This window comes from Ursus maritimus, unplaced genomic scaffold (assembly GCF_017311325.1).
Source record: "Ursus maritimus isolate PB19 unplaced genomic scaffold, ASM1731132v1 scaffold_23, whole genome shotgun sequence".
Classification (NCBI taxonomy): domain Eukaryota; kingdom Metazoa; phylum Chordata; class Mammalia; order Carnivora; family Ursidae; genus Ursus; species Ursus maritimus.
In genome coordinates this window covers 7,430,459-7,455,751 of record NW_024424786.1, presented here as the reverse complement: position 1 = coordinate 7,455,751, position 25,293 = coordinate 7,430,459, and the positions used below count along the sequence as shown (strand labels likewise).

The following is a 25,293-nucleotide window of genomic DNA, read 5'->3' as shown; positions in this document are numbered from 1 at the left end:
GAGATATCATAGGATGAATGAGCAGATGAATGACAGGACCTGCCCTACATTTCAAAAGATTCATCTGGCTGCTCTGTTGAGAATGGACTAGAGGTGAGTGGGGGCAAGGAGATGTCAGACAACTGCAGTAATCTGCATGAAAGATAATGGTGGCTGGACCAAAATGTCATTGCTGGAACAGTGAGAAGGGGTCAGAATTAGCATGTATGTTTTCCTAATGGACAGGATGCATGGTGTGACAAAGAAAAGGCAAAAATGGCTGGGAAGCCGGAGTTGCCACCTATTGAGAAGGGAAAGGCGGTGGATGGAATAGTTGGGGAGGAGTGGGGCAAAGATCAGGAATTCAGATTTGGATGTTATGCTGGAGATGCCTATCAGACACTGAACTGGGTAAGTCAAGTAGGTAATTGGATGTATGAGTCTGGAAAGATCTGAACTAGAGATAACTTTAGAAGCTGTCAACATATACATGGCATTTAAAGCCATGGAAGTGCACTGGGGTGCCTGGGTGGCTCAGTTGGTTAGGGTTTACCTCTGGCTCACGTCATGATCCCGGGGTCCTGGGACTGAGTCCCACATCGGGCTCCCTGCTCAGTGGGGAGTTTGCTTCTCCCTCTCCCTTGGCCCCTCCCCCTATTCATGCTCTTTCTCTCCCTCTCTCAAATATATAAATAAAACCTTTTTAAAAAAAGAATAAAGCCATGGAAGTATATGAAATCACCAAGGGAATGAATGGATTAAAAAAGAGGTCCAAGAACAAAATCCTGGAGCACCCTACCAATATGGGGTAGGAGACAAGCAGAGAAACTGGCATAGGATACCGAGGAATGACAGTTACTTCCTCCTCTCTCCCTCCATACATCTAAATGCAAAATAGGTGCAGCATTTGTGATGACCCTCTGCATAGAAACCTGGTGTCTATGAATTTAGAATTGTTCTGAGGATATAATTACTAATCATTATAAGATGATGCCACCTGTCATATTTGAAAACATTAAAAATAGTAGAATCAACCCAATACCTCATTTTAACAATTTGAATTATATTCACTAATATGACTTAGATTTTTGGGGCTATTTACAAGAACAAGCTGAACTTCCTAACTTTCTCTGTCAATTCACTTTTAAGTTTAGGAGAACATCACTCAGAAGAATTGCCAAGTTAAAGGGTAAACTTGGGGTACATCCTTTGAAATTCCAGATGTTTTAATTTTGTGAAGAGCCATCACATGCTTCAAGTCGGCAACACTTATTTTTAAAGTCTAACTCCTCCATGGTGAATGTCCCTATTTTCCTCTTGAAAAAAATTTCAGTAAAAACAAGTTAAGAAAATCTATAAATTTCCTTGGGGGCGCCTGGGTAGCGCAGTCGTTAAAGCGTCTGCCTTCGGCTCAGGGCGTGATCCCGGCGTACCGGGATCGAGTCCCACATCGGGCTCCTCTGCTGGGAGCCTGCTTCTTCCTCTCCCACTCCCCCTGCTGTGTTCCCTCTGTCGCTGGCTGTCTCTCTGTCACATAAATAAATAAAATCTTTAAAAAAAAAAAAAAAGAAAAGAAAATCTATAAATTTCCTCGCAACAAGGTATTTTTCCTTTTGCTTTTTAAAGAATCCAAACCAGCTGTTTTCAAATCATTCATTAAATAAACGTGCAAGTATGCTATGACATTCACAGGATAACATGTAGCTTTAGAGCCATCTAGCTGAGGACCAATAGTAAATTGCTAATGAAAGTGGCAAATTTCCAACTCAAGGACTATGGGATGCGTGGGAAAGATGCAATTAGCAGATGTAATGCAGCACTAAGCCAATTTCCTGGTTTCACCCTGGTTTCCTCCCTGATTTGCTTTAAAAAACAAACACAAATGAATAAAACAGTTCTTATGGCCCACAGAACAGGACCCATATGCAAATACCTCGCATTTCTGCAGCCACCTCCAAAGTCTGAACTTCTTGTTGGCTCTCATTTTGGCTTCTGTTTTTAGCATGTGAATAATGAGGCGATTTTTGTTTTGTAGAGCCATATCAAGAGGTGTTTCACCCTTAAAAGAGAGGGAGAGAGAGAGAAAATTCAGTTGTATTTTCTAAAGAGTGTGGGTGCTAAACATTTTATAAGAAATCAGAAGAATCACAGACTCTTTCATTCTGAGTAGCCAGCTACTGTGGATGGTTATTTATCTTGTGGTTAGCTGAAAATATATGTATAGCTTATGTTTATGTTGATATACTAATTTTCTAACTGAAGACATAATAAACTAAGGGAGATAAATACCTGGTCATACCTTAACATTTCGGATATCCAGGCTAGAACCAGCTTCCAAAAGTTTATCGACTGCATTAACATTTCCTGCTGCAACTGCCCAGTGGAGTGGAGTGTTTTGGTGTATTTTATCAACCACATTGAGAGAAGGATTAAACTTTAAAAGAAATCCAGTTGGTTCTGGCCTGTCTCAAAACAAAATACCCAGGAGTATTAGAGAGATGAATGATTTCAAGGGTAAATGCAAAATAATGAATCTAAGGTATAAACTGACCAATCAGTTAAGTATTCTGAAAACCAAGAAACTTCTTCGTGCAGAGTTCTGCTCCAGGGGCTAATAGGAGAGACGCACCCTCAAAAAAGACATCTCTTAAGGGACGGTCTGCTATACAGATAATATAATCTCAACGTCAATACAGTGGAATAACTGCTCTTGTTTTCTAAACTTTTACTTTCACTTGTTGTTCTATTGGTTAACATTTTTTTTTTAATTGTGAATTTAACTTTGGCCAATGCTATGTTATTCACCTAATTAAAAACTGAATGTACAACATTATTTTTGAGGAGATAAACCAAAAGCTGACTTTCCATGTTCCCTTTAACCAATTATTAAATAAAGCAGGTATAAATAATGTCCAAAAGTACTTATTTATCTTAGAAACCTATGAACTAGAAGCCGGAATTCACTATTTTTACTTTTCCATCAATACCTTCCCTTCCTTCATGACTACTCAAGAGATTCTTTTAAAAAAGCAGTATTCTGCTTATTCTATCAACATCTTTAAACACTATTATCTGACTTCAGAGTTATCAGCAAAAAAGATGAAATGCTTTTTAACAAAATTCAACCCCCAGCCCCAACCCTCCAGGAACAAAAAAGAAATGGCATCACAACTAACTCAGTTCCTAGGAGAGAGGTCTTAAGTAAAAGCAGAATGAGAAATTAAGGATAACAATGGAAACAAATTCATAAAAGTAAAACTGTAGCAAGTATTTGGACAGAAAGAATACCAGAAGTTGGACTGTATGGTGGTCATTAATCACATAAGTTCACATAGAAAAACTTTAAAATGTAAATACTTGATATAAACATATCAACGGACTATATTCAAAGATCAGTTACAATTAATATTTTCAGAGCCATCAACAATGTCAGAGAACCTCAAAATGTACTGTTTTCTGAAGATTTTACCATCTAGATTTCAAATTATGAGAACGTTTAAACTTGTAGCCATTTTTTAAAAAACGCAAACTGAGAAATATAAGTCACATTAATAAGTATACGCTATGGAATCTCCACCTGTTCGGAAAGGAAACTTTTTTCTTATTTGTAGCTTTCAAACTTTTCCCCAAAGCTATCAGGAAAAAGAAAATTTATTTCAGTGGTGCCTTTCTAACCACAACTACATTAAAGTTCCGATCAGTCACAGGGTAGAAAATCTTACTTTCTTCTTCAGAAGGTAGTATCATCTCAACATAGACTAAGAAACTTAAAACTATATACACAGAAATTAGAAGCAAGAATCGAAATAAGACAATTCAGTCTTATTCAGTCAATTCAGTTAAATGTACTTACCCAAGTACTTTGTGAGCTGATAACATGAGAGGTGTCTGCCCATTTAAATCTGTCATATTCACACTCTGTTCAAAAAGAAGAGTCAATCAGACTTACTGTAAACACAGTCAAAATTCTCTCTTCTCTAATGGAAGCAGCTCTCTAATACACTCAACATTACCACTGTGTCTACAAGAAGGGTTCAAATATCATTTGAACAAAACAATGTTCTGCTTCACATCCACAGGGTAAAAATCCATTGATCTCTACAAAATATTCTTTTTTTTTTAAAGATTTTATTTATTTATTCGACAGAGATAGAGACAGCCAGTGAGAGAGGGAACAAAGCAGGGGAAGTGGGAGAGGAAGAAGCAGGCTCATAGCGGAGGAGCCTGATGTGGGGCTCGATCCCATAACGCCGGGATCACGCCCTGAGCCGAAGACAGACGCTTAACCGCTGTGCCACCCAGGTGCCCCTCTACAAAATATTCTTAACGGGAAAATCTGAATATATGGTTTCAAGTGTATGATGTGAATGGAAGAGAGCTAAGGGAAGGGGGAGAATACTGATAATCGCCATCAAATATAAGAGATGACAGAGAACTCAGGAGTCATCTAGTTTACACCTTAACTGACACAATATTTCGAACTATCGTGTCTTACACAACGGCATCGAGTCTTTATGTAAACACACTTCAAGCAATAGTGACACGGCCATCTTTTCTGAGGCAACTCACCGTATTTTTGGACTTCCGTTTCAAAGAGTAAAACGTGAAAAATTCTTTCCTATTTTCTAGAATATAGAAGGAAAAAAAGGAAACCCTAACTCCACGAGGATATGCTCCTTTTAATAAAAGGGGCCCAGGTTTGAGGCACACAATAATGATTCCAACCAAATCAAAGAAAGAGTTTCAGTTACCGAAGAGGCTTTTGGGCCTTGAAGGAATACAACTCAGGAAAGAGCCCACAGAGAAGCAGACAGGGCTCCTCCTCATATGTCTTCCCAAAATGAGACCCAAGAGGTTATAATTATTCTACTTCAGTTGGCTAAGTCTGAGAGAAAGCGCTTATTTAAAAAGAACACAATCATTCCAAGAGCATTTGTGCAAACATGTTTCCACGCCTGTTACAGGCGAGTCTGCTGATATATAAACTACTTCGCTACCAGAAAGCACATCCCAGACAAGTACAGCTGACACTGAAACTCCCACCGCCGATACCCTATAATTTAACCTGTGCCATAAATGGATGCCTCTTAAGGCAAGTCATTTTTCATGGAATTACTTTAGAGAACAATAAGAAGTACACATTCAAATTGGTCTCCCATTTGGACTCAAATAATGAAAGCAAATGATGGGTTAATTTAGTGATCTGACTACCATTTCTACATTCAACCAGAAGAAAAATACAGGCTTTTGAAGTCGTGTTTTTGAGAAACTCTGCAAATTACTGGGATCATAAGGAAAACTATTATAGGCTTACAAGTTTCAAAAGTATCTATTATATGCTACTGTGCTAAATGACCTACCCTTTTTGCTCCGATGAAGCTAGAAAAGCAGCATTCAATAGCTAGACTTACTGAGGCTAATATTTGAGTATTTGGATATCTATAACTTCTACTTTAAAAATGAGGACAGACTATTACTAATCATCCTCCCAATCTCTTCAGATTCACAACAGCTGGAGTATAGGATTGGTTTCAAAACATACCTGTCCTTTTGAGATGAGATATGCTATAATGGGCATGTGCTGAAATAATACTGCCAGGTGGATGCTGCTGAAGCCCTCCCCGTCAATGAGAGTAGGGTCTGCTCCATACTGTAGTAGTAATATGACCATAGGCAAATGTCCTTGTCTGTAAATAGACGATAAAACTTATACTGTTTTCTGTAGCATAGAGAAAAAATTTCAGGGAGAAACTGATATCCCTAAGACATTGAGAGATTTGGGTTCAATATAATGAGTATTCCCTAACAGACTTTTAAAACATTGGAGATTCTCTAATTATATTTCACTTTAATGCTCCAAACTCAGAGCTATCTGGAAAGTCCTTCTTGAGTGCTGCTAATACACTTAATAACCCCCCAATCTACTATAAACCTTATGCTGCTACCACATACAATAACATTTTACATGACTAATGACCAAAATGAAAACTTTAAAACCACTTAGACTTCACTGTTGCTATTTTAAAAACAAGGAATAATCATGAGCCAGATACACTGAAGTACAACATTCACAGACTACACATATACGGTGATAATATTATTTATTCTTAGGAACTACATACTTTTACACTTGAATATGGCTCCTTTTCCATGTAAAGCAGTGTACCTGGCTAGCTTAAAAGGGATGGGTTAACCTAGATTCTTCAAAATCCTTGGCTATGGAAAAAAGATTCCACTCCTTTTCTTAAATCAACAATTACTCATTTTAGTTTTGGGTTCATGCCAACCCCACCAACCAGAGACTGGGATTAAGATAACAGATGAAGAAATTGTTAAATATAAAGACAGGCACATATTAACTTCAGCTTCAAATAGCCAGTATATGCCAGAGAAAAGAACTGAGTGAGATGGGTATTAAGGAGGGCACTTGTTATGATGAGTACCTGGGGTTTTATGTAAGAGATGAACCACGAATTCTACTCCTGAAACCAATATTGCACTGTACATTTACTAACTAAAATTTAAATAAAAATTTGGAAAAAAAGGACTGAGTTTACAGTTCTATGAACTATCACTTTATCCATGTGATCAGATATAAAAGATACTTATTTTGATCAAAAGAAAGTATAATACACATATTTGAGTTTTAGCATCACAATGGAACCCTAAATTAAACACAAAAAAACACTGTCTCTAGAAACTCTTTAAAACTATAATTTTTTTTTTTTTAAATGAAGGGGGAAAAAAAGGGAAAGAAAGCCTTTCGAATGGTCTGTAACAGCAGTTTCCAATGTGGTAGTTACTAGCCACATGTGGCTATTTAAATTTAAATTAGTTAAAATTAAATAAAATTAAAAATTCATTTCCTTCGTTGCATTTGCCACGTTTCACACGTGGCTAGTGGCCACCACATTGGATAGCACAAAACAGAACACTTCCATCATCACAGAAAATTCTGTAAATAAGTGCTGGTCTACAAGATTCAGAAAATGAACTTAAGTCACTTTGACTCTAAATAGCAATTTCAGTGTTCAAGAAATCTTTACCTGATGGCCCAGTGAAGAGGAGTAGAATTTAAATCTCCACCCAACTGATCTACTACAGCACCTTTTGAAATATAAAACCTATTAAAAGCAGACATAAATGAAAATAAGATTTAAAACTTAAAATTCATGCTGAGAAAGAAAACATTAATTCTTCTTAGTAATAAATACATGAAAACAGAAATTATAATAACCCTCTCTAAAAGCACTCAGACCTACAGAAGTCTGAGATTCACACAACAGCATCAAACAGATCCCTGGTGAAATATTCTCAGCATATCAGTAATTACTCCTGCTGTCAGGAGCATTCCATTATAACTGACTTGCCAAACGCACGATAACTACTTTCCACATACTCTAATTACCCAGCACTCTTAAAATGGTTTATATTCAAAACATTTAGGATCACACAGACATTCTACTTAACCTGCAAGAAGAAAGGTGGAATTATGTCACTTTTAACAGTTTAGAATTAGAATTGCTAGGTGGGATTGAATTCTAAAAGTAAGTGGTAAAAAATCAATTCAAAACCTTTTCAGAAAAGTATTTGGCATTCTATTTCGGGGTCACAGGTGTGATACAGTGTATCAAGTATACCTATAAGGTAGAGAGACATTTTCTTCTGTGGTTTATAGGAATTAGTCTCACTATTTTAAAGTTGTGCTTCATATATCATATTATACAAATAATATTCTAGTTTATTTCCACAGAAAAATACTGTGAGTATAAAGTCTGTTTATTTCAGTATATTTTAAACATTAGCACATTTTTATTTTCTTAAACTCCAGGGTTTTTAAATATTATATAATACAAAATATATACACATTCACATGCACACATATATTTTACATGCTAAGGTATAAAGAAACAAACCAAAAAAACCCTGGGTGGGCAGCACTGCTTTATGAAGGGGAAATACTTCACACAATTTAATACATATAGACTAAAAAGTGTATTCCGTATGTAGTTTAAAAAACGCTTAAATCATTCCCCTACCAATCCATTCCTACTGGGATTATTACAAAGTAAAATATTTCAATGTTTCTTCTAAACTAGATGAAACTTTCTGTTCTAGTTTGAGACAGTTTATGTTATGCTTTTCCTTTTCAAAATATGATCGGGGTGGGGCACCTGGTGGCTTAGTCAGTTGACCACCCAACTCTTGATTTTGGCTCAGGTTGTGATCTCAGGGTCATGAGACTGAGCCCCGCGCATCAGGCTCTGCGCTCAGTGTGGAGTCTGCTTGAAACTCTTTCCCCCTCTGCCCCTCTCCCTCCCTCTAAAATAAATAAATCTTAAAAAAAAAAAAAAAAAAAGGTCAGGGTGCCTGGCTGGTTCAGTCAATAGAGCATGCAACTCTTGATCTTGGGGTTGTGACTTCAAGCCCCACACTGGGCCTAGAGCTCACGTGAAAAGAAAAACAAACAAACAAAAATGTTCAATTTCATTGCCTGAACTTTATCTTTACAATGGGTCTCCAGGGCTTTATCTTTAATTTTTCTTTTTAGGCCAGTGAGAGTCTTGGAATAGATGATCACTAAGGTTCTTTTCAACACTATGATAACCAATGTGTGCGGCACAGAGTTTCAGGTATTCATTCACGATAAAAGATGACAGATGGTACAACATTCATACTTGTACTTGAAGAAAAAGACAAATAAGGAGAGATCCAGAATAACAAATACGCACTTAATTAATACACATATATCCCATCTTACCTAACAAGATCCAGCCTGTTGTTAATAGCAGCCCAATGAAGAAGCGACACATTTTCTTTGTCTGGTTGCCTGACATCATATCCTGCTTCTACCAACTCTTTACAACGTTCAAAAATCCCATATCTGAAATAAGAATTTTTTTGAAAAAAAGCATAATTGATACCATTAAAATAATTTCAGATACCAAAATTTCTTCCTTTTACCATGTCTTTATCCAATCTGTCTTTCAGCTGACACAGAACTACAGTAATTAACAAAAATACACACAGAGGCATACTGCTAAGCCAAACAACAAAAGTAAACCTTATTTACTAACTCATCGGATCAACCCACTTGGAGTTGAACGTGATTTTCTTAACTTCAACATTCACAATTCCCCTACCTTCAATAAATTTCATTTTATCCTCTACTATATGCCGGAAATGCATAGTGCTGATCCCTGAGCGCAATCCTATCCCTTAATAAGGGAGACAGACTAAGAGCAAACTTGGAATGGGATAATTCAACACTACAACGTGGACATGGTATAGTTACAGCAAAGAAAGGAGAGATTAGCCCTTTCTGAAGGAGATGAAGCATGATATACGTGAGCTGTTTTACAGGTTAAAGGAAGGGTATTTGAGGCCAAGGACGTAGCATGGACAAAAAATCAGAGATGTGAAACTCCATGATGTTCAGAGAAATCTAAGCAAGTTAACACGGCAGAAACATAAAGCATAAAAAAAAAGAAATGGCAAGAGAAGGCTAGAAGAGATAGGCAAAGACTGTATGGGCCTTCTAGGCCATGCTATGCAGTTTAGACTTGTTAGCTCAAAGGGAAGCCACTGAAGGTTTTAAAGAAGAAAGCACACACACTTTGAGTTTTAAGAAAGATCACAGTAGTGGTGGTATGGAAGCTAATTAGAAGAGGGTGACTCTTGTATAGAAATACAGGTGAGAGGCAATGAGAACCTAAACTAAGAGATGGAAAAGGAGGGATGGACTTGAGGAATATTTAAGAGGGTGACTTAACTGACTATCAGAATGAGAAATGTCTCTTTTCAATGCTAGAGTAATTTTTAAAATCATTCATTAGCTTTATTTCTTTCTAACAGCAACTATTAAGTACTCAACAGGCCATTTAGCACTTTCTTTGAGACTTATTTCTATTTAGAGGGACCCGAAAGTTTCAATAGGTCCTCAAGGGTCAATGTCACATTTTAGATTAAATAATTTCTGCTTTACGAAAACGTGTGCTTCCTTACCAAAACGTGTGCTTCTCAGTCTGACTTTATGGCACTTTTTAAAAGACAGAGATACCTGTTAGACAATGCTAAGTGAAAATAGTAATAAGTGAGGGAACTGTTGATGATGATACGTATATTCACATTCTCCAAGTTTTAAATGTTAACTTTAACATTTTACTGAAAAAGAAATACTCCCTTTATGTGAGAAATATAAGAGTACACACTAATAAGGATTTTAGTGATTTAGAGAATGTACGTATCCTAGTTCTCTTCTGCCCTTTCCAAACACTACCTAATGATATTCCCACAACCACTGAAGAAGGTCCAAGACCTGAAGGAAATTTTAGGAAAGACATAAAATGTGAGTTTTTACTGAGATTCCCTGTGAATGTAGCCTAACTTCTTACGTTTATCATAACAGAGGCTTTACTGGCAGCAGAGAAACATTTAAATGCTTCTATGCTAATTAAAGCAAACATTTACCTTAAGAACACTCTTACTTTCATATAAAAATAAGAATATAAATAATACCAAATAATATTCACCTCAAGTAGCAGTTCCAAGGGCCTCTAGAGTTCATATAAATTAGTAATCAGAATACTCAAATAATCGTTAATTATTTTTTAACATAAATAACACATTAGTCTTTGTTAAGACTTAACAGGCTAATTAATCACAAAACATCTTTGCTTTTGACAGAAATTATATCAAGTTAGTGTGGTAACAATTAGTTCCTTACATGTTGATTAGAAGCTCTGATGGGCAGATTTGTATTTGATTATTAAGAAAATGTAGTAGTCAATTAATGAAGTCTGATAGACAAAATATTTCAAAACATGTTCAGTGGCAAGAGGTGGGGTGGATGTTAATGAACAGTGAGATCCGCGAGGGTGAAAATGTTAGAAATGATTTAATGCAAATACCCACATATGGAGATCTTAAGGGGAAACTTTCAAAACATACTTTCATTTTCAGTGCAAGCAAATAACTTGCTCGATGTTTCAAGTGGTCAGAAAACCTATTTTACTTTACTGACGTTCTTCCAGTGCATCCAGCACAATAGGTACATAGAAAGTACTCAATAAATAATTGTTTAAAATATCCATAAATGTGTGAGCTGATATTTTTCCATCCCATTGACCTAGTAGTACATTTTTAAAAACTCAGATTTGTGTTTCAAACTCATAGTTTTAGTATCATTTATAATCATTCATTCACTCAACAAAGAATTATTCAGCACCTGATACAAGACAAAAACTATGCAAAAGCACTGGGATGACAAGGATGAAAACTACATGCATTTGCTAAGAAGCTGCTCGTGACTTAATGGGCGACACTGGTAATCAACAGCTAATAAAGTGCACTGCATTTAGTGCTCTGATATTGGTAGGACAAACATGCTAGCTAAAGCATAAAGTGAGGAAGGTATGCACTGGGATGCCGTGAAACGCACAAATGTTAGTATAATTCAACAGAACCCAGGATAAAATGAAACACTGGGGAGACTTACTGAGTAGCTTTTACAATGTCACAGTTACTAGAGTCCTCTATAAGAGGAAGAGCTTCTCTCGCTTTGGCAAGTTCTTTGCTTTCAGATGCACAGAGTCCATGTCGACCAACTCCTGGAAGGTGGGGGCCATGGCTGTGATTCCTGCACTGAAGAATAAGAGTAATTTGACAAAGCATAGTAGGAAAATTAATGTCGCCATTTAATTACATAATGAAGCATCTGCTACTGTCAACGGTATCTATATCATCAAATTAGAATTTCTTTCAGTCTTACAGGTATATCCTAGGGAAGATTTTCATCTTAATTCTATTCACTAAGATGAGATGCTTATTACGAGAAAATTTCAAATTATATATTTTGTCATAAAACAAAGGTCATCTGCAAAGGCACAAATGGACCTTATTACATGTAGCAGGTGGAGGGTTATAGCTACTGACACAGTAGGAAGGTCGCCAAGCCTCTGCTTTGGGGAGTTGTGGCAGACACACCCTAAGGATACCCCTAACCTTCCAATAAATCAAGTTTTTGACTATGTGTAACTGGAGTCTCAGGAAAGGAGGAGGAAATGTTTTTAAATATTTGACTGGGGTGCCTGGGTGTCTCAGTCAGTTAAGCGTCCAACTCTTGATTTGCACTCGGGTCATGATCTCAGGGTCATGAGATCAAGCCCCACATTGGGCTCCGTGCTGAGCATGGAACCTCTCCCTCTGCCCCTCCCACCCCTGGCTCACGCGTGCAAGCTTCCTCTAATATATTTGGACCAAATAATAGCCAAAATCTTCCAAATTTGGTGAAAATTATAAACCCACAGCTCCTAAGAAACTCAACAAACTCAAGAAGGATAAACCTCAAAACGTACATGAGGGCACGTTATAATCAAATCCCTAAAAGCCAACGTTAAAGAGATAATCTTAAGAGCAGCCTAACGAAAAAGACAAATTATGTTCAAAAAAGCAAAGATAAGAATGAATTAAGACTTCTTATCAGTAAGTGCAAGCCAGAATACAAAACACAGTTTTAAAGAGCTGACAGAACTGCAAACCTGAAACCTCAGCAAAACTATTCTTCAAAAATGGGGGTGAAATACACACTTTTTCAGACAAACAAAAGATGAGAAAATTACAAACAAACTTATACTAAAAGAAATGATAAAAGAAGTTCTTCAGGCTTAAATGAAAATAATCCAGCTGGAAATCTAAAACAATACAAAGGAACAGAGTACCAGACCACACGAGTAAATATGTATAATTACGTGGGTAAACATAACAGACTTTTTCTCATTTTTTAATTTCTTAATGATAGTAGAGAAATGGAAGTATACTTGCAAGTATACTTGTAAAAGATGCTATAATAGTTACAAGAGATACTATAATAGTATTTGCAGGTAGGCAGTGATAAAGTGTATAATGTCAACCCAAGGGCAACCTCTAAATAAAAAGGTATAAGTAATAAGCCAAGAGCAGAGACAAACGAAATATGCTAAAGACACCCAATTAATATTTTTTAAAAAGAAAAGAAAAGGGGCGCCTGGGTGGCTCAGTCAGTTAAGCCTCTGCCTTTGGCTCAGGTCATGATCCCAGGGTCCTGGGAGGGAGCCCCACATTGGGCCCCCTGCTCAGTGGGAGTCTGCTTCTCCCTCTCCCCCCGCCCTCCTTATTTGTGCTCTCTATCAAATAAATACATAAAATCTTTTTTAAACACAAAAATAAAATAAAAAGGCAAGAAAAGTAGGAAACAAGAATAAAGAACAGAGAAGAAAAAGAAAAACATACAAAGTGATATATTTTCACCTAACCACCATATTGATAATCACATTAAATGCAAATGGTCAAAAAAAAAAAAAAAGAGATTGTTAGATTGGATTTTAAAAAACAAAACAAAAATACTACAACTATATGTTGCCTACAAGGAAGCTGCTTTAAATATAAAAGCATACATAGGGGCGCCTGGGTGGCTCAGTTGGTTAAGCGTCTGCCTTCGGCTCAAGTCATGATCCCAGGGTCCTGGGATGCAGCCCTGCATAGGGCTCCTTGCTCAGCGGGGAGCCTGCTTCTCCCTCTCCCTCTACCTGCCACTCCCCCTGCTTGTGCTCTCTCTGTCAAATAAATAAATTAAATTAAATTAAATAAAAAAAAGAATCTAGAGAAAGAGAGGCACGTGGGTGGGTCAGTTGGTTAAGCATCAGACTCTTGGTTTTGGCTCAGGTCATGATCTCAGGGTCGTAATATCAAGCCCCACGTCAGGCTCCATGCTCAGTGCAGAGTCCGCTGGAGATACTCTCTCCCTCTCTCCCTCCCCCTCTGCATCCCCACCCCTGCTTGTGCGTGTGCTCACACACACTCTCTCTCTCTCTGAAAATAAATAAGTCTTTAAAAAAAAAAAGGCTCTAGAGAAAGAAAATTAAAATCAACGTAGACAGAATGAAGAAAGCAGTAAATATAGAAGAAATACATGAAATATAAGAAAAACAATGTAGAAAATCACTGAAACCAAAAACTTGTTCTTTGTAAAGAATAAGTCAATAAAATTGATAAACCTCTAGTTAAACTGATCAAGAAAGAGGTCGATGACAAATAGCAAGTTTAAAAAGAGGCTATCACTACAAGAGCCTATGAAAATTAAAAGGGTAATAAGGCACTACTGTGAATATCTTTATGTCAATAAATTCAACCTAGAGGGAATGAATGCACAAATACCTCAGAACACACAAGTTATCAAAACCAGCTTAAAAAGAAATGAATAGCACTCTAGCTATTAAAGAAATTGAATTCATAATTTTAAAACTTCCCATTAAAAAAACAAAACAAAATAACCCCAAGCCCATATAACCTTTAACTGCCGAACTCTATAAAATACTTAAGGAAGAACGGATCCCAACTCCTTCAGAAATTACTGGAAATGCTTCTCCGCTCATTTTAGGAGGCAGCATTATCCTGATACTAAAATCAACAGACATTACAAGTAAAAAAACAAAACAAAAAAGTAACTATAGATTCAATATCCTTCATAAACATAGATACAGATATCCTTAAACAAAATATTAACAAAGTGTATCCAGTAATATGAAAAAAGAATAATATATATTATGACCAAGCTTAAACACTTTAAATCAAGGGACTCCCCATATTAACAAAATAAAGGGAGAAAAAAACATACACTCATTTCAGTAGAATAAAGCAGCTGACAAAATTCAACACGCAAGCATTATAAAAACTCTTGGATAAAGATTCTTGACACACCAGAGAAAGAAGGAACTTCTTCAACCTGATAAAGAGGTACACTGTAAGAAATCTACAGCTACCACACACTTCGTGGCAAAAGACTGCATGCTTTAACTCTAAAGACTGAAAACAAGGCAAGGATGCTCACTATCGCCACATTTTTTTTTTCTAAGTAGGCTCTATGCCCAACGTGGGGGTCAAACCCACAGCCCTGAGATCAAGGGTCCCATATTCCACGGACCAAGCCAGCCAGGAACCCAACTTCTAATCAACACAGCACTGAAGTTCTCTAGACAGAATAACAGAGTAAGGAATAGAAGTAAAATGCACATGGATTAGAAAAGAAGCAAGTCCATCTTTATTTGTAGACAACATGATCACATATAGAAGATCTAAGGAATCTTTGATAAAATTTACAATAGCATCAAAAATATAAAATATAAAATACTGGGGCACCTGGGTGTCTCAGTCTGTTAAGCATCCAACTCTTGATTTCGGCTTAGGTCAGGATCTCAGGGTTTTGAGATGGAGCCCTTTGTAAGGCTCCACACTCAGCAGGGAGTCTGCTTGGGATTCTCACTCTCCCTCTCCCTCTGACCCTCCCCCTACTCATGCACATGCAGGCACACTCGTGCTCTCTCTCAAATAAATAAAATCCTTAAAAAAAAAAAACAAAAAAAAGAATAAAATACCACATCCAGCATTTTTAGTTCAAGGGGGAAGTTCACATCAAATATCTAGCACACCATTCCTAGAAATTGAAACTGGCTAATTAATTCATTTCCTCTTGTTCTTTACCATGAAGTTGTTACCCAGCCTTCACCCACCTTATTCATCAGACCTGTCACTCTGAACAGCTTTTCACTGTTTACAAACAGACAGAACAAAAACAAAAACACCATCCTCAAAGGATACATTAGCGATAGAAAAGCTGAAGATATTTGATATCATGTGCCTAAGTCAATTCCCCAGGAGTTCGAAAAAAGGTTTAAGAAATGATAGTTTTACTGAAAGAAGTCTATAACCCCTCAATGGTTTACTGAAGGGGCAAATGCTTTTTCTTTTTTTAAGTTAACTTACAATAAAATTGACTTTTTGATATGTGGTTCTATGAATTTGAATACATTGCGTATAGAGTTGTGTAAGGACCACCAAAAGCAAGATACGGGACAGCTCCAACACCTTAAGAAACTGCGCTGGGATACTGCTTTGTGGCACACCCTCCCCCTACCTCAACTGCTGGCAATCACTGATGTGTTCTTCATCACGAGTTTAATCTTTCCCAGAATGTCATATAATGAAATTATACAGCATATAATCTTCTAAGACTGGCTTCTTCCATTTAACATAATGCTTTCTGAGACTCATTCAAGTGGTTCTGTGTTTCTAATAGCTCTTTCCTGCTGTATAGTATTCCATTGTATGAATACATCACAGTTTATCCATTCAAACAACCCAGGTAAGTTGTTTCCGGCTTTTGGCGATTTTAAGTAGAGCTGCTATAAACATTCATGTACAAAGCTTTTGTATGAACGTATGTTTTTGCTTCTCTAAGAGTGAGATTGCTTGGCCATCTGTTGAGTATATGTTGAATCTATAAGAAATCGCCAAACTATTTTCCAGACTGGCTGTACCACTTTGCATTGCCACTAGCAACATATGACAGTTCCAACTGCTCTCCATGCTCACTGGCATCTGGTATGGTCAGTACATAGACAGGTAGCAGTATATCATCATGGTCTTAATTTGCATATCCCTAAGAGCTGAAGTTGAGTATCTTTTCACGTGCTTATTTGTCATCTGTGTATCTTCTCTGGTGAGCTGTCTTTTACCCATTTTTTAATCGGGCTGATTTCTTCTTATTGTTAAGTTTTGAGAGTTCTTAACATTATACGTTCCAAGCACAAGTCCTTTGTGTCTAGATTTGCAAATATTTTCTCCCAGGCTATAGTTTATCTGCCCATTTCTTAAAAGTGTCTTTCATGTGGCAAAAATTTTTAATTTTGATGAAGTCCAATTTATCAATTTTTTCTTTTATGTATCATGCTTTTGGTGTCACTTCTAAGAACAGCTGTCTTGGCACCACAACTCCTCTGTTCAAAGAGGAAGTTCTCCTTCCACAGAGTTTCAGGCACCTGTGCTGCCAGGAGACCTCCTTGTTCCTTGAACTTGAACTAGAGGGTTCTCCTGGAGCGCTCTGTCTGCACTGATGCTCACCTCCATAGTTCAAGTTCAGGCATGCCGGGGAACAGGGAGGGGGACCCAGTGGGGGGAAAAATGTAAATTAGCTCCTGGTTCAGTGGTTTCTTGAATTCTGGTCTTTCCCCCCAATCTCCCTGCTACAATTTACTTTCCAAAATCCTTAAATAGCTGCTACTTACATTCTGCTCAGTGTCTTCAGTGGGATAGGCAGGGTGGTGTATGACTTACTCCATCTTACTCAGAACGAGAACCACAAATGCTCTTTTGAATAGGTAAATTCTGCTTTATCTGGAGAATTCGACCTCCCTACTTGACACTCTTTACACACAAGCACACTCACACACAGCTAAAAATAAACATATAGGTAGTTAGATTAAAACATAAATAAGAACATTACTTTAGGATTCTTTTCATCATATCACAGCAATTATAATTATGTCCAATTGGAAGAAGACGAGCTGTCGAGGAAGAGTTGAACTGCACTCAGAATTACTACAATTTAGAGTCATTCCCCCCACATCTTGTGACAATTCAACTTTTTTTTTTAATTATTAAATTTCTAGCTTGAGGGTCAAGGACAACCTATTTTTTAATAAAGGTCTGGGTAGTCTTAAATCGGAGTGTCAGTAAATAGCAGATGTAGTTAAAACTGACAGAGTGATCAGTCTACTTTTTACATCAGCATTAATTTTTTTAATTATAAAGTAATTCACATCCACTTTAAAGATCTAGCAGTATGAAAGCGAACAAAGGGTAAGCAAATCTGGACTATTTTCCGTCTAATCTTGCAGCAACAAAGATACTATTATTAGGAGTTTGGTGTATCCTACCTCACTGTGTGTATAGTTGACCCTTGAACAACATGGGTTTGAATTACACGGGCCCTCGCACACACAGATGTTTGCTGATAAATACAATATAGTACTGAAATGTATTTTCTCTTCCTTAGGATTTTCTTAACATTTTCTTTTCTCTAACTTACTTTATTGTAAGAATACAGAATATATATAACATACAAAATATATGTTCATCAACTGTTCACATTATCAGTAAGGCTTCTGGTCAAAAGCAGGCTATTAGCAGTTGAGTTTTTAGGGAACAAAAGTTACACATGGATTTTTTCACTGCGTAGGGGGTCAGTGCCTCTACACCTGGTGCTGTTCAGAGATGCAGGCTGATTTCAGCCTTCATTCTATAAAGAATGCTACAATGAACACCCTGTCCGTTCTACAGCACTGATTGCCCGAAGGAGGACTGCTGGGTCAGAAAATATATAAACATAAATAGATACTGAGCTACTTTCCCCATTTCACACACCGAACAGCAAGGATGTAAATGTTCTTTCAACTACCTTCCCCATTTCACACACCAAACAGCAAGGATGTAAACATTCTTTTTTCTCCGTAACCAAACATTCTCAATCACGTTACAGTCTTGCCAATCCAATGGCTGAAAAATGGCATCTCGGTTTTCATCTGCAGGCCCCTAGCTGCTAATGAATCTGAGCATACTTTTTGTGTTTACTGGCTCTCGTATTTTTCTTTCGTGGACAACTTTTTCATAGTCTACTGGTTTTCTAGTTGGATGGTATATCTTTTCCCATTTGTTATGTTAGGAAGATTAACCCTTTGTTTATACACAGATTTTTTCATCACAGAAAACTGACGCATTCCACAGATACCAATTTGCTGCTTCTCATAATGCCTTAAAGCATTAAGGACATCAGCTTCATTTTTCATGTTGAAAGTTGAAGATTACGTCTTTCAATGTAAAGAATATCCACAATTAAGAGCGTTTGTTTTTTCAGCAATTAACTATTGTGTATTTACGGCATACAAAGTGTTATGCTAGAGGCAGGAAAGTCATGGGTGTCTATCCGCCAGGAGTCTGAGTCTAAAAGAACCTAACAGAGACAAACAGAATAAAATGATAATGGAAGGTAATATGTGGTTAAGTGGCAGAAATGGGTGGTAAAGACTAAAGAACAGGAGGTACCTTCTGTTCACATCATCATTTTTTGCCAAAATCCAAATCAGAGTAAAACCTAAAAAATGATTATATAAACTCAAAGCCTGTTTTGGACGTCAGTGGCCTCGAAAGCCAGGCAAGGCCACTCAAGGCCATATATGCAGTGACCCACTGGGTAATGGGAGAACAACTTAAAGCTTCTACTATAATGATTTTTATGTTTTTCTAAAGAAAGGGAACATCGGAAAAATTTACAAATCCGGTTCTTTAAGCTTTACCAATTTTAGCACTGCCAGCCTCCTTTGATTGTATGTCAAGCAAGTCACTCCTAACGGTCTGTTTACAAGGTGACCTGGGGGCAGAGTCAAGTTCTACCACCCAAAGGGCTTGACAGGGGGACCTTCAGCATACTGCAGTATACAGGAGGGTAAGTTAATTTTCAAGTGAAATTCTCTAATTTTAACTAAGTTACACCTCCCAAAATAAGCAAGTGGCTTAAACTGATTCCTACAAAGAAGTCGTAAAATGGAACAATAATAATAAGTCCAAGCAAACAAGAAAATGGCAAAGCTGACAATTCTATGCATAGCAGCTTCAGTATCACTTGAAGTAAAAACAAAGACAATCTAATGTGATCTAACAAAAAGCCAGCCTCCCTCCAAAAAAAAAAAATTAAAATTATCAAAAAGGCTAATTTGAAACAGGTTTCTATTTATTATCTTTAACTCAAAACCTTACCACAAGTATATATTGAGCTATCGGTCAATGAATATAATTTAGAAACATATTGCCAAATCTTACAATAACATGCCCTGTGATGACACAAATTCGGCAAGTGGCTCCTGTCCTCAGGCCCCATGTACCTCAAACAGACGGAAGCTGACCTTTCTCAGTCCCAGCCGACCACATGACACAAAATCAGCGTGTAAGTTAGAGTGAGCAACTGCCAACAAGTGATGACAAACTGCAGTCAGTACCTGGGTGATTGGGGCTGTGTCAGGAGCCAAGCTCCTGGGCAGCTTGTAGCGCAGGCTTCGTTTAGCATTCTGTTAATCTCACAATACACGATGTGTTACAAAAATGAAAATTTGGGATCCCACTTTTCACATTGTGGTAGGGTTTTATTCTAGGGGTGCAAGCTCAAAACTGTTCCTGATAGGAACGCATGATCAAAACAGCTTAGAGACCACAGCTCTAAGCTATCTCCTTTGCTCTAGATAGCACACCCTCCCGAAATTTTACAAGACCTATAGGTGAGAAAAGGAATGGCCCGCTTTGGGAAGGTCAACTGGAGACAAGTCACATAAAGATGTTTAAGGAAAACAACCATGCGTTCCCATCGCCAAGACTGAAGCAAAGTTTACGTCAAGATGCTAAATCCTTCTTAGAAATCAATCTCCAGTTACAAAAAAAAAAAAAAAATTTTTTTTTTTTTTAAGTATTCTCTAGTTTCATTTTTACATGTTGAAATGCAAATCCCTTGAGAACAAGGCCAAAGTCTCAGATTTCATGCTGGCTGAAGGATGGCGGCTAATCATCTACCCTATTTTTGGCTTCAGTTTTTACATTTGTAAAATGGAAGAGCAGGTCAATATAACTGTAAAGTTCCTTCCACATTAAAGCTGTATGGGTCGAAGAGGAGCTGTTACAACAGTCATTATTAAAATGTGCACTGACAAAGACTTCACATAAACAAACACCCTTCATGGAGGTAGAAGCTCAATGTTAAGGTAACAGAAGAGAGGGGCACCTGGGTGGCTCAGTCAGTTAAGCCTCTGACTTCAGCTCAGGTCATGATCTCAGGGTCCTGGGATCGAGCCCCATACCAGGCTCCATACTCAGTAGGGAGGGGAAGCCAACTCTGCTTCCCCTCTCTCTCTTTCTCTGTCCCGCTCCCCACTCATCTCCTTGTCTCTGACTCTCTCAAGGGAATAAATAAAATCTTAAAAAAAAAAAAAAAGTATCAGAAGAGACTAAGCAAATTCTCAAATTCTCATGATGCCAGCAAACTCATTAAGAGTTTTCACCAACCATTCATTCAGAGAAATGTAAAGAACACCTGCTATATGCCAATCACAATACAACCCAACTTAAAATAGTTCAACTTAGGATTTTTCAACTTGATGATGGTGTGAAAAATAATATGCATTCTGTAAAAACCATACTTTGAATTTTAACCTTTTCCAGGTCTGGTGATATGTTCTATGACACTCAGCCATGCACTCACAAGGGGTGAATAACCAATACACTTCCAAGCATTGTATACCCAATGCAACCATTCTTTCACTTTCAACACTGTATTCAATAAATTACATGAGATATTCAACCCTTTATTATAAAACAGGCTTTGTGTTGGATGATTTTGCCCAACTGTAGGCTCACGTAAGTGTTCTGAACACGTTTAAGGTGGGCTAGGCTAAGCTATGATGTTCTGGAGGTTAAGAGTATTAAATGCATTCTCTACTTATGATGGGTTTATTGGATGTAACCCCTTTGTAACTCGATGAAGGTCTGTACGAGGTAATTAGGGAATAAGACACAATTCCTGCTGCAATCCATTCATTCATTCATTCTTTCTTTCATTCATGAGGTATTTACTGTATGCACTCTACGTGCCTGGCACTGCTCTAGACACAGGGATATGGTAGTGAACACAACAGGCAAGAGTCAAAAAAAAATAGGAAGGATGTCAAGAAAGAAACATGTAGCTAACACGCACCCTCCTTCACAGGGGAGAACAAGATACTATGAAAATTATGTAAGAGAGATACCAATACACCTGTGGTGATTTTTACAACACAGTCCCTAAATTCTTTGATACTTCTCCATCAAGAGGAGAGGGTCTGTGTCCCTTCCTCTCAAATCTGAGTTCTGTGACTCACTAATAAATACCACAAAAGTGATATTCCACCAGTTTGCAGGCTCAGGCCTCAGAAACTGACAGCTTCCTCTTTCTGTCTCTTGAGGTGCTCACACTTGGAACCCCAGCCACCATGCTGTGCAGAGGCCCAGGCCACATGTAGGTGTCCCTGCCAGATATGTGAGTAAAGACATCACCAGATGATACCAACCCCAGCTATTAAGTGTCCCAGCTTATGAGTTTTTCTAGCAAAGGCTCCAGACACAGTGAAGCGGAAACAAACCATCCATGCTACGCCCTGCCCAAATTCCTGACACACAGTCCATGAGCATGACAATGGCTATTTTACACCACTATGTTTCGGGGTAGTTTTTACACAGCAATAGAAAACCAGAAGGATGAAAGAAAGACAAAGAAAGACAGAAAGAAAAGAAAGAAAAGAAAAACGAAAAAAGAAAAGAAGAAAGAGAAGAAAAGAAAACTAGAACAATTTTAAGATATAAGGGATCGTACAGTATTTTTCACATGGATATCATGAATCATATTATTTTTCTAAATAGTAAATAAGTGTTGTTAAAGTTACAGTGGGCATTAATTGAAGAGAAACCCAAGATCTAAAAAATCATACTCAGACTCTGATGAGGGTCACTGTCGTGCCAGATTATCAAATAAAACAAAGAGAGATCCAACAGATAACCATTAAAATTTCTCATGACGTTAACAGAAGTACCAGAGTTCCGTTTCCAAGTTCATTCACTGGACAATTGTTTACAGAGCACCCACCAGTGCTAGGCACTGTTCTAGATGCTAGGCACACAGCAGTCAACACAACTGGTAAAAAATCACGCCCGCACAGAACTTACATTCGGTGGAAGGAAAGAGACAACAAACAAAACAGAGAAGTATGTTAAATGGTATTAATTGCTGAGGAGAAATATAAAACAAGAAAGAAGACTAGGGAATGTTGCTGGTAGTGGTAATGATGGGGAGGGGCTGCCGCACTGAGGTGACATTTGCGTCAAAACCTTAAAGTAGTGGGGGAATAAGCCATGTGGCTATTTGAGGAAAGAGTACTCTAGACAGAGTGAAGAGTAAGTACAAAGGTCTTGAGGCCAGTGTGGCTGGGGTTGATTAAGCAGGCAAGAAAGTAGTAAAAAAAAAAAAAATGAGGCCAGAGAGGAAACTGGGGGCCAGATGGCATAAGCAAATTCCAGCAAAACCCAACAACAATGAAATTGGAATCAGGAGGACCAAATTCAACCAGAGCAGGAATGTTTTTGTCTGTTATATTCACTGATTCATCTCCAGCACCTGGAACAGTGCCTAACACCTAGCAGAATGAAGTCTTGCCTCGATCACTTAGCAGCTATTTGACTTTTAACAAATGACTCCGATTTTTTGAGCCTCAGTTCTAATCTTTAAAACTAGAATAACAATCTCTCCCCACCTCATAAGGTCACAGGGATCAAGAATGGGGAAATATTTTGCAAACCGTAGAGCACCATATACAGGTGAAATCTTTATTACTAAAAAACATTATTATTATATTATTATTATTAACAATTATTATGAACAATGACTACTCTACTTTGTCCCATTAATTTCAACCTCTGAATCATTCTCTTCCTCCATCTGTCATGAAATTGGGGCAGGGCTATCTTCCCTTCAGCACGAGGGAGTGGACACTAAGTACTTGAAGGCTTTTGTAAATAAGTGGCAGTAATTAAGATATGATTGTTAACTCCTATCAACTTTTCCTTGAGATTCTCTAAGGAAAAAATGAGACATAGTTTCCATGTGAAGATTCTACACCCTTTTGTAAAATTCAGTGAGCTTACAAATTTTTTTTTTGTCAAAGAGTAAGAACACCTAATACCATAAGAACAACTTAAATTCTCCACGTTTTATTCTTTCTCTTAAACCTACATCACCGTTGAAAGAAGGACAGGAATGGGGGAGCATAAGAAACACCCTAAGAGCTGGAAAGACTATTGTTTTTAGAAGCCAACTCATCCAGTCATCTCAAACTGCTTGGATCCCATTAGGGACAGAAAATCTACTACATAACTCACTCCAACTGGAGACGGCTTCAGTTTCCCCATCAGTAAAAAGGAGATCATATTATCTTCTTAAGGATGCTTCAATTCCATAATAAAATAATGCATATAAAAGCATGTGGCATAAGCTAAGCACTCACTACATATTGGCAGAATCTGGATATTCTTCATTTATTCAACAAATATTAAGTGAACAGCTACAATATGCCTGCCAGCACTGTAGGAACTGGAAAAGGGCCAAAAGCAAAAAGGACAAAAATCTTTTTCTCTTGGAACGTCCTCCTGTTATCTCCTGTAACGTCCCCCACCGGCCCGTTCTTTCTCTGGAACTACCTCGGGCTTCTGGTAGTATCTCCTCCACAGAACAGCGTCCTTTGGGGTTCTGCAGAGAGCCATCACGCACCTCTCTTTCCACCCACCTTTCCCCAGCGTACACCAAGAGCCTCAGTTCTTTGAAGGAGTACGCAAGGATGTGGGAACAAGAACCAGAACAGGGCTGCGTGGGGCGAAGGCAGGTGTCCAGGCAACTCCACCGAAAAAGAAATCAAGAGAACCGCACGGATTCCAGGCCAAGGTCGAGACAGGCTGGTCCAACTTAGGTGTGTCACCTGACACCTCTCCCAAGAACGGCCACACTCCCTTCCCAGGCCCCTCAGCGGTCCCTGCCGAGTCCCGGGGTACCGGCCCCAGGGGGCGCCCTGGGCCACCGTGGAGGACGGAGCGCCCGTAGGGCACTCACCCGTACGTCCTCGCCTTTTCTTTCCGGTCGCCTCGGAGAGAATTGCCAGCATCATTCCCGGAGTCTCCACGCTTCCTCCTCCCCAGCCCAGGCCCCTCCGCCCCCGGAGGCCCCTCTAGGGAGCCGCCTCACACCTACGCCCTCCCTCCCTCACGGCCGCCGCTGCTCTCCCCGCCCCATGACGGCCAGCGCCCGGCTGCACTCACCTGCGAGCCCAGCCCCGACCCCTCCATCTCGCCACTGGCGGCCGCGACACGGCGAAGTGGCCGCAGCAACCCGCTGACCAGCTCGCCTCGAGCCGTCTTTACTCCCACTTCCTGCTTGCGGCCCCGCCTCCGCCGCGGCCCAGGTCGCGTCCCGTGCCGCCAATCGCCCTCGGGAGAGCCAATCCCTGCGCTTTCGTAGGTTGGGGGCGGGACTTTTCCGCTGAAGTTATTGGGGAACCGCGAGTCGGAGGCCCCGCCCCTGGCCCGCCCCCGCCGTGTGCCTCCAGCCCCAGGCCAAGACCGCGCAGTGCTCGCCCGGGTGGGCGTTCACCTGTCCTTCAGACCTCGTCCTGGCCCCCCCACAGGTCCAGGATCACGCTGTTGTTCCAAAGTCACCCCACCACCTCCTGAGAGCAAATGCAAACTTGGCTACGAGACAGCTAGATAACCTCGTGAAAGTCTCTTATTTTACTTCATTTCCTCATCTGTGAAATGGGGAAAAATAAGGGTACTTCACAGATTGTCAGGAGGATTAAATGAGAGAAAACGCGCAAAGCTCCTCAG

The 25,293-nt window shown here is 38.8% G+C and overlaps 1 protein-coding gene across 2 annotated transcripts in view; it reads right to left on the bottom strand.

Moving 5' to 3' along the window:
• Positions 1-24,859, bottom strand: part of ZDHHC13 (zinc finger DHHC-type palmitoyltransferase 13) — a 47,310-nt gene extending 22,451 nt beyond the window's left edge. Inside the window, exons 1-8 of one of the 2 annotated variants that reach the window (XM_040638891.1) lie at positions 24,730-24,859; positions 11,477-11,622; positions 8,741-8,863; positions 7,026-7,103; positions 5,522-5,666; positions 3,833-3,897; positions 2,279-2,441; positions 1,913-2,038 (exon numbers count right to left, since the gene is read on the bottom strand). In XM_040638891.1, coding sequence (XP_040494825.1) covers positions 1,913-2,038; positions 2,279-2,441; positions 3,833-3,897; positions 5,522-5,666; positions 7,026-7,103; positions 8,741-8,863; positions 11,477-11,622; positions 24,730-24,756 — 873 coding nt within the window. In that variant the 5' untranslated portion in view covers positions 24,757-24,859. The remainder of the gene's footprint in view (positions 1-1,912; positions 2,039-2,278; positions 2,442-3,832; positions 3,898-5,521; positions 5,667-7,025; positions 7,104-8,740; positions 8,864-11,476; positions 11,623-24,729) is intronic. The other variant, XM_040638892.1, reaches the window with a different exon arrangement.
• Between the last annotated feature and the right edge of the window lie 434 nt (positions 24,860-25,293).